At 46.8% G+C, this 16,054-nt stretch overlaps 1 protein-coding gene across 2 annotated transcripts in view; it reads right to left on the bottom strand.

The window, feature by feature from the left end:
- Positions 1-15,459, bottom strand: part of LOC149331027 (uncharacterized) — a 30,426-nt gene extending 14,967 nt beyond the window's left edge. For both annotated transcript variants that reach the window (XM_089561744.1, XM_089561745.1), the window contains exons 1-5: positions 15,258-15,459; positions 7,025-7,132; positions 5,169-5,518; positions 3,577-3,735; positions 2,338-2,593 (exon numbers count right to left, since the gene is read on the bottom strand). In XM_089561744.1, the coding sequence (XP_089417870.1) occupies positions 2,338-2,593; positions 3,577-3,735; positions 5,169-5,518; positions 7,025-7,132; positions 15,258-15,270 (886 nt within the window). In that variant the 5' untranslated portion in view covers positions 15,271-15,459. The remainder of the gene's footprint in view (positions 1-2,337; positions 2,594-3,576; positions 3,736-5,168; positions 5,519-7,024; positions 7,133-15,257) is intronic.
- Positions 15,460-16,054: the final 595 nt, after the last annotated feature.

Below are 16,054 nucleotides of genomic sequence, written 5' to 3'. Positions count from 1 at the left end.
CGCAGTCAAGCGGTGCTACACAGAGTGGATGCGCTCAGGTGAGCCTGCAGTGACGCCAACCGGCAGCTGAAGCGGGCTTAAGAAGTGCGGCATCTCGAACGCCCTCGATGGCACGGAAGATGAGTACATTTGGGATGATTTGTCGGACAAAGGAATGTCCGAAGAAAGCGCTACTGAAGAACAAAGTAATTGAAGTGAATTGTGGGATGCGATTTGAATAAATGTCTTCTATGAGCTTGTGTTACTCGTATTATATGCGGGTGAAACTTTTTCCCATTTCGCGTCTCTAAAACTTAGCCCCGTATTATATTCAGGTTCGTATTATATGCGGGTTTTTACGGTAAATCTTGTCAGCATGCAGATTTCGTTCATTTTTTTTATGACACATATCTTGGGTGATAACGAATATATTTTCCACAACTTGCGAAATCTATATCATCAACATCCCAAAGTAGCTCAGTGTTTAGGGGAATCCCCCAAAGTGGAGGAAAAACTAAAACAAGTAAGTAACTGCACATTAGCAACTACACATCAGGCTACAAAGAAAAGCTACATAGCTTTCACAGGAACTTAGAAGTTGAAGAAACCTCACAACACAACAACCTTTCCTTCAACTTAAAGTAACATAGTAACACAGTATACAAACAACAAGACTTTGGTGTCGGCTCCTGAGTAAACGGAAATACAGTAAAGCCTTGTTACCGTATAAACGCGTGTAAGGGCCGCACTTTTTTTTCCAGATTCGGGGGCCAATTTTCGGGGTGCGGCCCATACACGCGACGTACGGAAAATTTTTTTTTTTTTTTTTTAAGCAAGAACACACCAATCAGGGAATGAGCGGCATTTATTCTACGTTCAGTCGTCACTCACGAAGTATTTCGACTCTGAGCTGGTGCTGTGCTCTGGTGCACGCTCATCCCAAAGAAGCCGCACAGCATATCCGCTGTCAACGCGTAGCCGTTGTTCCGTATTTCCATCACATAGCAGAGCAGCTCTTCTTCCAGTTCAGGAAACTCACACGGCTCTCCTCGGAAAGCGCGTTTTGAAGCGAAAAGCTTCACTAGGCTCGTCAACACCGCGCTTCGCGTGGGCCACCCCTGGGCACCGCCGCGGCGCGCCCTTCCTCCTCCTCGCCACCTGTTTACCCTTCGCCTCTGCTAGCGGTTCTTATCGCGTTATCGCAAGGCGTTGCGATAACGCCCAAGCGGCGGCGGCGGCGGACATAAAAGAGGCCGCACGCCGCGGCGTGCGCTCCGTCGTTACTTATCCTCCCCGCCATCGGTTAACCGCTTGGGACGGCGGTCTCCATCCCAAGAGAAGGTTCTTTCGCAAGGCGTTGCGAGAACGCACATGTAAGCGGTGGTGGCGGCCGTAGAAGAGGCGCAGACATTCGCCATGGAAGGAAGACAAGAAGACCCAGAAGTGGTAGCGAGGGAGTTGGCTCAAAATCTACACCGCTACCGTGGTGCTCCCAGTGCATTGTGCGCGAACTGCGACAGCCATGACATCAAACGAAGCATAACTGGAGCTTTTCGCTTGTATATCCAGGCTTAACCAGAGCTAAGCCACTGCCAAATTTTTTGCAGCTTGTTTTTCTCAATGCACCCTTTTGATTGCACGATCATCGGACGCACTTCTCGGCCACGTCGAATTCCCTGTCCGCCGCACGCTTGCCGCATTCGAGAGCTAACTCCCAGCCGTGTAGCTGATAAGGTGCTTGCCCATCGTGCTAAAACTGCATTGCCCGGCGGCAGCATGCGAAACCCACGACTACGGTGAACACGCTAACACGCCATAAAAAGGGCGAGCTGGCGATACTGATGCCGATGTAGATAACGGGAAGTTGCGGGGGAGAAAAAAATTGACAATGATGATGATGGCTGCGGCCTCGGGCGCCATACATGGACGGTTTTTGGAAGCTCTTGTGCACGTGCTTGGCCTCCGCGATCAAGCGCTCCGCGATCGAGCGCTCCGTTGTTCAACGCCAGAGCCGATCGCGGAGGCCACAGCGCGTGCATTTAGAAGGCTATTCCTGCCTGGGTCATGGAAAGTTCGGGTGTGGCCCTTACACGGATTTATTTTTTTTAAACATTTCCTTCGGGAAAACGGGGTGCGGCCCATTCACGGGTGCGGCCCTTACACGCATTTATACGGTAATTTACAGTCACTGGGGACCCCAAAAAATATTCGAGTTAAACGACCACAGCAATAAAATTTCAGTACGGGAAAGCACTACCTTTACTGGACGAGCCTAGCGATTACTGTGCCTACATTGCATGCGAAAGAAAGTTGACTCCAAATATAAGTAGACGTATTCAGAGGGGGTGGGTCCCTTACCCAGGAAGAATTTGAGGGACCCAACGGGTGTTGCAGCGGCTGCATCCTCGGGTGCCTTCAGGGGCTTGGCACGCATGGGCTTCACCTCGGGCCCCGATGGGGGCACCCGGCTCTCTTCGCTCGAGCCGCCCCCTCCATCGTCGTCCATGGCAGAGGAAGGGGGGGCAGAGGCAGAGGAAGGAGGCTCCGCAGCTGCTGGGAGCTCCTCCTCATCCTCGGGCTCATCCGGCGGCTCGGGCTTCACCTCAGGCTCCTTCTACACACAGTCCAATATGGTGATAATGATGATGTTTAGGAAAAAGTGCATCATGACACTATGTCTTTCCTCTAAACAAGGTTGCACCAAAGCCTAGGCTAGTGTACATACAGTAAAACCTGGACATAGTGAACCTCCGTGTAGGAAACTCCTCGATATTACAAAGCTCCTTAACTCCCTAATGCCACCTCCACTGAAGCACGTGCATTTGTGAACTCTTTGTAGCGAATCTGTTGAGGCATTTGACCTTGACATAACGAACTCGCTATGCCAACTATCTATTAGCTAGTGCTGTATTACTTGAAATTTGGCCGAACCACGTGAAAGATTCAGCATAATAAAAGCACGAATTGCCATGAGAAGGGCATCTATGACCGCAACAAGCAAACGCATTGACAAAGGTGCCTCTATGTGACAGAGACAGCAGTCTCCGCAGCTTACGCGTGCACATCGCTGCCACTTAGTTGCTCGCATGATTCTGGCACTGCCACACAATGCCCTTCTATTAAGAGGAAAAGAGATGCAGAGAAAATGCGAAGAAAAAAGAAAAGTACAAGAGGAACATGCCAAGTGAAGAAACTGAAGTGCAAGGACACTTCAATACCGACAGGAAAAGTGGGGAAAAAAAAAAAATTCGGCACAGACACTTGAGACAGCTTACGTGCGAGAATATGAAAGCATTATATTTAGAACTGCACAAGGTAGATGACCAGATTACCGCAAAATCTTGCGTATAATACGGACCCACTTATAATACAAGGTGCAATGTTGGGATAGCAAAAACGGAAATTTTCATCCACGTACGATGCGAGCAAGGAAAGGCAGTCAGCTTGAAGATGTTCTGGCAGTCGCGAAAGTCGAACGTTTTCTGGTTATTTGTGTACGGAGACACGCTGAATGCAACGTGTGTAGCGCGGGCACTGCTTTTTTCGCTGAAGGACAACTATGAGCAATAAAAAGGAAAGGCATGTGGAGCAGCGCACCTTGACACAGTTGGTGGCGGGGGGGCAATGGCTTCCACTGCAGCCAGCGGCGCTGCCCTCGTCCCCTCCTCCTTCCCCGTCCTCCTCGCGGGGCTCCTGCTTGGGGTGGCGCCCCTGGTAGTAGAACTCAATGAGGCTCTTCACTGGCTTCCAGGGGAGCTGCACACCAGAGGGAGACACTCAGCACCACCACCACCTTCTCACACCCAAGCTAACACCAGTGGGGGGGGAGGGGGGATGTGAACGAAAGAAGGCAGGTGAGATTATCGAATGCACAGGTACAGCCTACGTCAAAAATAGAGAGATCAAGGAGGGGAGGAGAGGGTAGTGAATGTATTAATGCAGTATGCATTAAGATTTCAAATATCTCACCTGGAAGGAAATATATGGCAAAATAACATCCTAATTATGTCATTTCTTACGGGCCTTCACAGTAATTTATCAGTTGAAGAAAGCATTTTCAAGAATAAACAGACATTTGCAAAGGCCTACAGCACATCCTAAAGACAATAAAATGCCTGCCAAGTCATTTTTGTTGTTCATGAATAAATAACAAAGTTGGAAAGAAAAAATAATGTGGCAGTAACTAACCTACACTAGGCCTAATTGCTAATCTATCGTGTTTAAAGGAAAAAGGAAAGCTTTAGGATGTATGGTGGACCTTCGGAAATGTTTACATATTATTAATAATGCTTTTTAACTGAGAAATTATCATACAGGCCCGTAAGAAAAGGCCTCATTGGGATGTTATTTTGCCATATATTTCCTTCCAGATGAGATACTTGAAATCTAAATGCATATTTGGCATCAGCATTCTATGATACATCTGCATACCAAGCTTAAACAAGTTATGTTGACATATATAAAACAACTTTTCAAGACCCCCCCCCCCCTTAAGCCTTGTAGTGGGATTCTTGTAACACAGCCTCTATGGAAGTCCCTTGATTTTCAAGAGGGTGTGAACAAGGGCTAATCTCAAGTTCCAAGCAATTTGGAACACTGCAGATGCATAACAAGCCATGCAAAGTGGACCAGAAGTAAACCTTCCAGGGTTCAAAGCTTTTGCCACAGTGTTTATCTCCATTATCCCTTTCAGCACTTTGCAAAGAAATGTCCAGTCATTACTCTCAAAGAGAATTTCTACATTCATAAATTTCCCAGAGCACTTGCCATCAACCAGTGAGATGGCCACTGTTTCTGAATCCTTGCTGCAGCAACTGCCTTTTTTTTTTTTGTAGCACAAGAGGACATGTGACCAAGGTTCGCAAAACATTGCACGTGATTCACATGGTCCCAAAAGACTGCTGCTGAGTTTCAGAACAGACATGTGGCTAATTACATTTTACATAGATGGCTATTGAATATACTCTGCCACTCTGCCAGGCTGGTAGAGCACTGGCATGCGCAATTCATATGAATTGTTATACTTATGAGTGTATGCTACGCAATGTGTTTGTGCATTTTTTTGCATGGTTCCCATGGAAAACTAAAAAGGAAACTGCGCTTGAACTGTTCAGTTCACCACAGGCATCCGCTTAACGGAGTCCGTTTCTGTAAGGAAGTTCTCTGCACAAGGGCAGCGCCCAACTCACAAAGTCCTTCTTGATGGCGCCAAAGTTCTTGCCACACTCGTCGATGGCGCGCGCGAACAGGCTGGCCTCCGTGGAGGTCATGATGGCAGGCAGGGGCTGGCCCACCCGGCATCCAGCATCCTGCTGGCAGCCATGGTGGGAGGCCACAAAGTCCGACAGGCCCCGCAGCGCCGTCTGCAGGCACTCGGGACCCCCGCCCCGGCCCTCGGGACCCCACTTGCCCATGGCGCGCGCAAACAGGCTCACCGCCTTGGCCATCGACATGTACTCGTCAATGCTCTGCTCCGACAGGCTCTCGGGCCGCCACCGGAGCGTCTCCAGGTCTTCCAGACGACGCCCATCACTCTCCCCTGCCACGGGAGAGAAACACATTAACGAACCGGCGCAGACACACATAGCGGAAAAGAACAAGAATACTGAACGGACAGAGGTACTGAAACAGGCGCTGTTTTCTGCACTGGTTTTTCGAACTATGCCAAACTCAGCAGCTGAACAGCAAGTGTTTTTCAGAAGCCAAAAAGCAGGAGTACGGGGACTCTCGCCGAAACAGCATTTTTGACTCGAAAACATACCAAAGAGCGCGAACAACACTCGCAAAGGAGTAATCCATTGTAGAGAGAGAGGACTGGCAAGACCGAATTCTCCACAATACAAAACAAAGGGAGTGAAGGTAGTCCACTGGCCAATGTTTCCACCAGAGAACTTTTCTCCATTAGGACATTTCGTGGGGCTAGGTGGTACTGACTTCCTAAAATGATAACTACTAGGAAATTAGAAGCTAGCGTCTGCCCTACCTCTTTGCCTCACACCTGCATCTCGTAATCCGCAAGTAATGAAGAAATCAGGCAGACCTCTTCATCTGGGAAGAAGGAGCACATGCAACATGCTGTTTTAAGCTTTTTCATTGCAGGCACTGCTCTCTACTCTGCAACGAGTTCATCCCGTCACAGTCACTAACTGGCCAAATCCAAAAGCCATCGAAGAACAGCCCCTCGGGGCAGTGTGAGGCAGCGCCCACCAAGCTCCTGCACAGCAACCTATGCAAATTTTAAATTCTTTCTTGCTTTTCTCGCTAGTTATGCGATGCTGCATCCTGTGGGCTCTCCCAAGTATTCTTTTACAGTTCAGTTCCCTGCCTTGGGCAGAAATAAACCATGCACCAAGCACTCTAGATTAAGCAGAATCGCCCACCAGTAAACACAAAAGAGCAGTGCACGACAAGCAGCAAAACTTAGCATAACAGCAAAATGCAAAACTGTATGCGGTGCACTTCAAGTTCAAGACCGCGCAGCACAACATAAAAGATTGATGCACACTAGTACAGTGGTGAGCAGCCTTGTCTAGAGCGCTTGAGCAGTGCGCACTTGGTAACAAAAACCAAAATTTAGAGAGCAGCCCCTCATTACAGGGCAAAGTTTTCATGCCTGCTTTGTTTACAAGGCTATCTGGCGCTACTTCCGTGCAAGTGTTGCAGCTGGACCCTAGAGGCTGCCACAAAATCTGGATTTGTTTGCAAGGAAGTGCACCGCCCGAGCGCTCTAGACAAGGCTGATCACCACTGTACAGCACCTAACTATGGAGTAGTTCACCTGCTGTCACCTGCACTTCACTTTTTAGCTGCAAGCAGCTGGTTTCAGGATTTACTGCTCAAAGTACCTACTCTACCAGGGGCCTAGGCCATACAGGAGGGAAAAAAGATATCTTGGTGACAAACGTACAACACGTGGATTTGGCACACCCCAAAAGGGAGATAAAGAGTAAAGGGAACAGGAACACTAAATAAACAGCGTGCCCTGCAAAATCCCCGTTTTCTCGCTGCACTGTCCCAATGCATCGAAACAGAGTGCCCCACTTGCCTGGCCTCAGCAGTGGAGGCACCGTGGCCTGGTACTGTCGGCCTACTCGGATGCGGTTTCGGTTGTTGTTGCGAGACTCATTCTCCCAGTACGAGTCAAAGTCCGCATCTGCGAGGAAGGCCCAATGATGCCACCATGAGCAAGGCAAAGGCACCACACTCACATGTGCTTGCAATTTTCAGCACCTCCATGAAGCAAGTACATACCCTGCAGAATGCATGGCCCTCAATTTCTCATCACACATACAAACATACAAATTGCCAGTCAACATTTCCAGCACCCCAGACTGCAAGACTGCCCTATCCATGCATGATCTATAACACCAGAAAAGATCATAACTGGGAACAGTGACCATACTGCAACAAGAATGGCGGTGGCTTATTGGCGATGGAACGGATGAGGCTTATTGGTAAGCGACTGTCAGCAGACGTGGTTGCTTTGCCAAGGTAGCGGAATCGGAACACATTTCTGAATAGGCAGATGCACAGAAGGCAGTGACGGTGAATCAGTGTTGTCAGGATGACTACAGTTGGATACATGTCAAGAAGGCAGCAGCGAATGCTCCTCAAAGCACGTCCTCCAGCCAACTGGTATCAACTGGTTATCATGATGTCGCGGTTGCAATGCAGCAGAGGCCAGACAGGAAAAGGAGACTGTCCTTTGTTCCCATGCTGTGGAGAGTTAATTATTCATTTTTTTCAGGCTAGGGGTGCAAAGGGGTGTTGGGGGGGAGTTAAGAGAGGGTGACTAGTGCTGAAGAGCCCAATCCACAAGGCATGGGGACAAACAACCATCTCCAACCCTTTGCTGCCTAGCCTCTCCTGCACTGACATCGCCGCACTAGAAAGTGCTTCCGTAAAACGGGATTAACCGTGATGTCACAACAATCGGTCGACACCATTAGCTGGAGGGTCTCCTTAGAGGAGCATCTGCCGCTGCCTTCTTGACTTGTCTGCTATGATAGTTTGATGACAAAAACTAATGCAGCACTGCAAAGATGTGCACAGATTCACCACCATCAGCCTAACTACGTCCACTGCAGGATAAAGGACTCTCCCATATCCCTCCACACAACCCTGCCCTCCGCCAGCTGCGGCCACTTTATTCCCGCAAAGTTAGCAATCTCATCACCTCACCTGACTATGCCGCCTCCTGCTACCTCTCCCTTGAATTTTCTGCATTACCCTAAGGGACCATCGGTTATCTGCCTTCTGTTTTACAAGCCCTACCTACGTCCATTCCCTGTCAATGATTTCAGCTAGGATATCCTTAATCAGCTGTGGTTCCCTGACTAACTCTGTTGCCTTCTTGTCTCTCAATGCTACCATTGTCGTTTTCCTTTTCTCAACTCGCAGTGTTGTCCTCAATCTAATTTCAAACTTTTTCATTAGCCTCCAAACTTCTAAAATCTTATGCGAGTACTGACAGGATATGACTACAGCATACTTTTGCCTTGAAGGATATTGCTAAGTTGCTACTTGAGAGCCCATATTTATTTTCCTAGCTATTTCACTCTTATGATCTCGATCTGCACATCATAATTAAGGGTGACTGAACTGCACGGCACACCACTCACACTTGAAAGTTCTGTGCAGCTGTCCCATTTAATCTATACGCACTCAGCCAGTCTCAAAAGATTGTTAACTGCACAAGTACGCCTAACAAGAAAGTTGCGAGCACAGCAGAGGGATGGAGCGTTTTTAATTACGACTGCAAGTGCACATGGCCACAATAGCCCAACTGAGATTTCAGAAACGTTTTCAGTGCCAATTTCAAATCCACGGTGACCCCACCTAGGCATGTCATCTACATAATGAGCACTGCAATGCATCATGCATTACTTTTAAAGGTGACCAGGTGAGCAAAAAATCCTAAAAAAACTGATTTTTTTTCTTTTTTTGCATTTTTGAAAATAGATTCTTTTCAGCAACTTTTCCTGTACCGCACCACTTCCAGGGCGGTATGTTTCCCACTCACGGATAGTTTTCAAAAAGATGAGAAACGAGTGGCCAGGCCCCCTTTCTTGTAGAGATGTTTTACCTGCAACTTAAAACCAAATTCCACAGCTGGTAACGAAACTTTCTTAGCTCAGTTGGAGTTTTTAAAAGCAGATGTGACAACAATCTCAGAGCTCTCAGCTTCCATATTTACCCCCCTTTTAGACCCTTCAGAAGCATCATCTGGGGGCAAGCTCCAAAATATGCTTTTCTAGACACTAAGGGAGTGAGCATTCGATGACAGTCCTAACGTTCAATGAGTGCAGCGCGGCAAGAGCCAGGACTCCAGAGGATTTTAAGGCATCCTAAGGCTGCAACACTCTCTACTTGCTGAGAGAAGTTAGCTGGCATTAAGTTTACTTTGCTGACTGAGCAGCGCAGCAAGTCATAAAACAAGCCCACAAAGCTACACAACTGGCAAGGAAACACAAAGAAATCCAAAGATGACTTGAATGACTACTATGGAGGTGGTTCCTACGGAATAAATCAGTCAGTAAATGTTGGCAAGAAGAAAAACTTCGCAATGAGTTACTTCTTTATATCAAAACAAGATTTTCAAATACAGCGGTACCATTATTTTAAAAACTAGATAAGACAGAAGGTGAATTCTTTTTGTGCACTTTATGTGATTGCGTGGGAATACATTGAACCAAATTTGTGCATGTTCAACAAAAATGTTTTGATGTAATAGAGAAACAATACCACAAGTGGCCTTCATCTAGTCCTTGACAGAAAAAGAAATAATAAAAAATTTGAGTTCTAATTATGTTAAAAAAATAGTTTTGGTAAAAAGAGCTCAAATCGTCGACAGAATTATATCAAAGGTCGCCACTATACCTACTGGTTGCTGACAAAAGCGTACCGGACATGCCCTAAAATACATGGGAAGAGCATGACTTACGCAGTCCCCATAACTCCCGCACTCTAATGAGTTTCCAAACATCATTACAGTTACATGGCTACAAACATGTCCTATTTACATGAGCAGCTTACAAAGCAACTAAATAACAGACTAAACTTCTTTACAACCTCAAAGTATCCAGCACCGCTTCTGCTGCCTTTGTATACACGCTCAATTAACACCTGTAAAAGGCCAAAAAACAGAAGGTACCAAAAACTGAAGCGGCATTACATGAAATAAGACCTCTTCATAACGGGGACATCATGATCAGTGACATCAGCATTTCAGCATGGATGAGTTTTCTTGACCAAATGTATTTCTACACCTGGGAATTTTCAACCAGGGAGGCCATGAAGGGTTATACTCAAGCAAATAATCTGTCATCATGAACGATAATCCTGACACAACAGGGCTATTCAAAGAATGGTAGTGAACTTTACCTACAGTTACTTAAACAGCCATCTTTCAGCAATGCTCACATTATGCCTGCCAAGTAACAAGCACAAAAATGCATGCTACATTCTCCCCGAGACCCGGCAATGAAAAATTTGGCCAACATATTGGACAAGGAGTGTCAGTGTGTGACAGCGATAGTTGGCTTGTCAGCCATAGTAGAAGGGTTCAGTTTACTGGAAAGCTATTTCCCGGCTACATTTAGAGCATGTGCTGCCATCTAGTGAGCATGGCCAAAGTCATGCCTTTTCCCTCCATGCTAGCACACTTTACAGCGACATCCGAAAGAAAGCGAGCGGATACTCATGCATTTCAAAAGGTGATGCAGCACTTATTATCGCTCGTAATGGTGAAACCAAAATACATAAGTCGCGAAGGCTCCAATTTTTCTCTATGCTTTAGATATTTCATAATTTTCACTATACTGAACATTTCCCAGCACACACGCAAAACTCCAAAACACAGAAGAAGCTATTTCAATCATGTCTTGGGAATTGAACTGTCACAACGTAACTTGTGAAAAAAATTAGCATCACAATTTATATTCCATGTCTCAGGACATCCGGGATATAAGAAATGCCACAAAACGCTTATTCAGTGCTCACATCTCAACAAGCCAATAGAGGGAACTAGACGTTTGAGAAAATGCTTTTCAGCAAGAAAAGTTGCACAAATTCCAATGAACACTCCCTAGCAGCAAAGGTTCTGACCAAAAGACAAAACATTGCACAATCAGCTTGGTTCACGTACAAAGCATGCGTGCACAACTGCCAAGTCAGCAGGTGCAACCTGCCATTAGTTTGCAGACAAGTACTATGTGACATTGTTGCACAGCAGCAAGGTGCAGCGTGCTAAAGGCAATGTGAAGGTGGGCAGAACACTGACTCGGACAGCGTCCACTCTTTCCAGCCCCTGTAAGCCAAAAGACTGTGCTTCTGCCAGGGCATGCCTACTTGGGGGGGGGGGGGGGAAAGCAGGCCTTTCCTGCAGGCGTAGCTTAGTTTCTTTCTGGCAGAATTAGTGGTTAGATCCACGACCTAAATGTTTACACAGATCACAAAGCTGCAAAAATATTTTTTGGCTGTGCTTCAAGCTAAAGATAACCGTTCAGCACTGTTATGTACACTGAGCTGCGTTTCTACCACAAGTGAAACTGGAAATCTGCCAGACTGATGACGGAGGGGGCTGTGTGGAGAGGGAAAAGCATAATAACTAGTCTAACCCCAGACTTAACCAGGCCATCTGGGCAAAGGATGAAAGAATCAAAAAAGGAAATAGAGAAAGGTACCCTAGGTGTAGCAAATGCAGCATGCTCAAGCAAACTTGTGAAAGCATGTTTGATAAGCCATTTTTTTTTAATATGCGTTCTAAGTGGCTTTCAATTTCTGATGCATTCAGTCATCATTCTGCACGGCACACTGTTTATACCCCCGCATCAGAGGAAACATGCGGTGGTGTTTAAAGTGCCAGCAATAGAATGGTTTGCATCCAATGGAGGAGGAGAAACCAGTGACAGAATCAGCATTGGTCAAATGTTTAGGGGAATCCCCCAAGGTGGAGCAGATCAGCAATAAGGAAGTAATTACTCATTGACATCCACCCAAGCGCAGCCACACGACTACACAGGAAAGCTATACAGCTTCCTCAGAAACTTCGTAGTTAAACAAAAATTCGTCCTGGCCCGGGGTTCGAACCCGGGACCACCGCTTCACTGGGGCAGTCACTCTACCGCCTAAGTTAACCGGAATGGCTAGCATATGGTAGAGCGAGAGCGAATTGATCAATAAATCAAAGTGGAATAATGCTGGTCAAATGTTTAGGGAAATCCCCCAAAGTGCTTACTCTCCAGAAACAGTTGTTCTAGCAATGTGCTCACTTCATGCAATCAACAAAAATCTGACTCGGATATTCATGCCATTAATGTAGCAACACTGCAGTCACACTAGGGCCGTGCTGCAATAATCTGTTTTCCAAAGACTGGAATGAAGCTACATGGTGACCACAATGAACCCAGTGCAACACAAAAAGGTTGCAGTGAGCTACAAGCAAAGCTAAAATAAATTTGCCATTTCAGAAAGCATCCACCAGGAAGTGTTTTAACCCTACCTTTCACATCAGCTTACTTTTCAGACATTATAACGAGCGGCACGATGAAAACAAATTCCCAGCAGCAAAATGCTGAAAAAGCAGTGTCAAGAAAGTGCCTCGCTGCGAAGCAGACTGGCAACAACCCAAGCAGTGGTAACAAAGTATCCTGCTAACTACCCCTAACTACACCAACCCAGGTGATAATTCACTGGTTTTTTCTTGGTACCAATAGCTACGGCTTGTTTTTTTTTTTTTTGGATCTGAAGTGACTCACACATCATGGAAAAGTAAAAATATTCGGCTTCCTGACGAGCATTTGCATGTTTCAAAGCACTGCACTCATCCGCACTTCTAACACCAAATGTTCAATGTTGCATTGCTTCACAAAGGGATACTGCGTGGTGCGCCACTGCCTTTCGAAAGCGCAAATAGTTTTTTGTAGCACACAGACCTCTCACGGCTGTGCGTTTCTACATTCATCTCACCCATACGGGTGAAACAAAAGGACGGACCTATGATGCAGGTGGGCACACATCTCCTAGCTCACATTTTGACAGAGTTATGCCCAATGCACACAAAAGCACACAGCTGGAGGCAGTGTTCTGCCTCTATGAAGCTCTCCGGGAGGCAGCCTATGCAGCCACAGGAAACAAAAGCTTAACGGCACAACTAAGATGATTTCAAACGTGGTCTGCATCTTTTCAGGAACCAAAGTTCGGGGGCCTCCAGACTAGGCTCGCAGCATTCTGTATGCATTTACAAAGATGTTTCCATGACAAAAGGATTTCAAAGAGGCTGTCCATGTTCCCTCTGTTCTCACACAATCCGTGAAAACATCTTTGATGTCATTATACAAACTCTAATGGTGGAGTTTTTAATTACTCTTGTGCAACAAACGTTTGCACTTTGTTTTCATTTTTTTATATTACCGGCTAGCTAATGGCATGAGCTTACATGACAATTCATGCCCACTAGTCCACAAAAACGTCATTTGAGCAGTTTTATTACATTATATAGTTTTATTTTTCTACAAATACATGAAAGCTGCACAGCACAGCTAAAAGGTTTAATAGCCTATCACAGAGCTTATCCTAAAACTTAACAGCATAACCAAAATACTTTTAGTGGTCCTAAAAAGTGGCTTTACGTGATACTGCTTCGGGCATGTCTAGTATGCTGTGGATGACATCAAAAGGATCATTTTCTTTATAATGAGAGAACTGTTACACCTCAGCAACCTTACTCTGTTGTGAGGCTTTTAATACCAAGTTACATGGTAATGCAGTGCTTTTTTTTTCTTTTTTCTTACCAGTGGAATCCATGCTGGTGCTAACAACAGCATAAGATGCCCTTATACATACTGAAGCTCGAGGCAAATTGTGTAACAATGTTTTTGTGAGACTGCTGAAACATGCCAGAACCAATATTGGCATAAGGAAGTATGAACCACACACACACAAGAGCCCTGATTAGCATGGTTAAACAATATATTTGTCAGCCACGATATTGACACTGGTGTCTGAACTAATGCAACGTAACTCACAACCTTGCGGCGTGAAGTTTGCTGCATTGAGACAAGAGCAATACCCCTTCCCCAGCCGCACAGGTAATCGGCCCAATATCGCAAATGGATGGTTTTACACTGGTCCTTTGCAGGACAAGGCCTTTGCCAATATGTTCAAAATATTGGGCAGATTACCTGCGTTGCTTGGGTTCCTCCGTGCTGAGCACTGAAGCACCCCATGGGAGCTAGATTTATGCAAAGTTCGCCGTTTCAACACCTCTGATGCTTTGGGACTTCAGGTCGCCAAGACCACATGGTGTGCAGTGAATACCAAGTGTATCCACGACTAAAATAAAGGCCTAAAAAATAATTAATCGGATTTTGTCGGCGCATACCACAGCTTAGAAGGCTCTGCTCGAACGCAGCACACTACAAGTTGGTTGCAGTGCGCTGGTAAGGTAAAGACCCGAACGAAGTCGCTACTCATCCACGCCTTCAGCAACCACGTTTGCGCGTTATCATGCACGGCACCGCGGAACCTTAGTGCGTCTTTGGGACATTCGAGGCGAATCCGTAACTCTACGCGGCGAAAACAAACGATCGCGGCAGTGTGCCGTGCGCACGTCGGTGCGAGTGTGGATGCCAGCCGTGTCCGGCAAAACGAGCCCCCCCGCTGGATCTGCTGTGTGGAGCGGCGTGCGATCACAGCTGCCGTCGGATCTGCCACACATGAGCGCCAGCGTCTCGTCCGGTCAGAGCCCCGGAACAGGCCATACGTGCGCGGCGCACGCCGAAAACGGCGGCGGCTCTGGCGGCGTTTTTTCCGTCAAAAAAACGCGATGCATTTTTTTCTCTTTTCCCTCCCTCGCTTTACGAGGCCACCTTCTGCAACCGTCGTCGCGAGCGCTGCCCCTGTCGAGAATCGGTGTCGACGAAATCCGTGTTCTCGCACGGCCCGCAGCGACGACGACGGAACAGGGCGAGCAGAGGGAAAGAGCCGAAGAAAAAAAAAAAGCAAATTAAAAGCAGGAAGGACAGACTGCCGTTCACTTCGCTGTTGGCCTGGCAAAATTTGCGGCCGCGTATCGGGCACCAGCCGCGCCCTCGAAGTTCGATCGAGTGGGCTCGAGCATGCACGGTGCGCCTGCGACATGCACTGTCCACAGATCACGCGTTAATTAACAGCCGTACTAATTGCGTTAAGCCCAACCATCATCGTTCGGGCGAGTAGTCGCCCCCCCTTCCACCCGTCGATGAGACCGACAGCGGATCACTATTGAGACGGCTTACCTGATACATCCATTAATGCACGATGACTAAGCTTGAGGTTGTCCGGCTCTGTGCACGTTTCATGTTAGCACACGCAACAGGAAAACTGCACGAGTCCTTCGAATGTTTACGAACTGTCCAAAATAAACTTCGGAATCCCACACAAGCACGGAAACGCCGAACGGGTGAGGCTGAAGCCAACTTCGAGAGACGGACGTTGATCGTCGCCACCGTAGAGACACGTCTCAATTGACATGGGTGAATGACGACAAATGTTCCTTGTCAAAAGCAAAAAAAGAACCGAATCATTGCAAATAGGAGCACATAAATTTCTTCAAATTCAAGAATTAAGCAGTCTATAATTTCTTGTTTCTAACTGCTTGTTTATGTACTTGTCCAATTGACATCACGATCAGTGCGTACGTGAAAATAGCGGAAAGGTTGTAGGTCCTTATTTAACTGTCTAATCCGCGGCGCGAAGCATGGATGGCGCTATAGTGTACTAGTACACTATAATGGCGCGAAGCATGGGCGTAAAGCAAGTTGCCCAGTGCCGTTATAAAGCATACAGTAGCATACAATTTTTCCGCAAAATGTCAAGCATAAAGTATGATCGGCCTGTTAATGTAAACGGAACTATGCCGCACTAACGGGACGTCGTCCGTGTACTTTAGAAATCTCGTTTCGATATCAAGGGCTAAGTAGCGCCACGCCAATCGCGCGCCAGTTTCCAAGCATTGCACTTTGCGTTCAGTTGCCGCAGCGCAAAAAAGGAAACAAACAAAATTATTGGCTTCCCTAGCTGCGTACGCAGTCAT

The sequence above is a fragment of the Amblyomma mixtum genome, chromosome 9 (assembly GCF_055824585.1).
Source record: "Amblyomma mixtum isolate Tamu chromosome 9, ASM5582458v1, whole genome shotgun sequence".
NCBI classification, from domain to species: domain Eukaryota; kingdom Metazoa; phylum Arthropoda; class Arachnida; order Ixodida; family Ixodidae; genus Amblyomma; species Amblyomma mixtum.
This window is presented reverse-complemented; position numbering and strand designations above follow the sequence as displayed.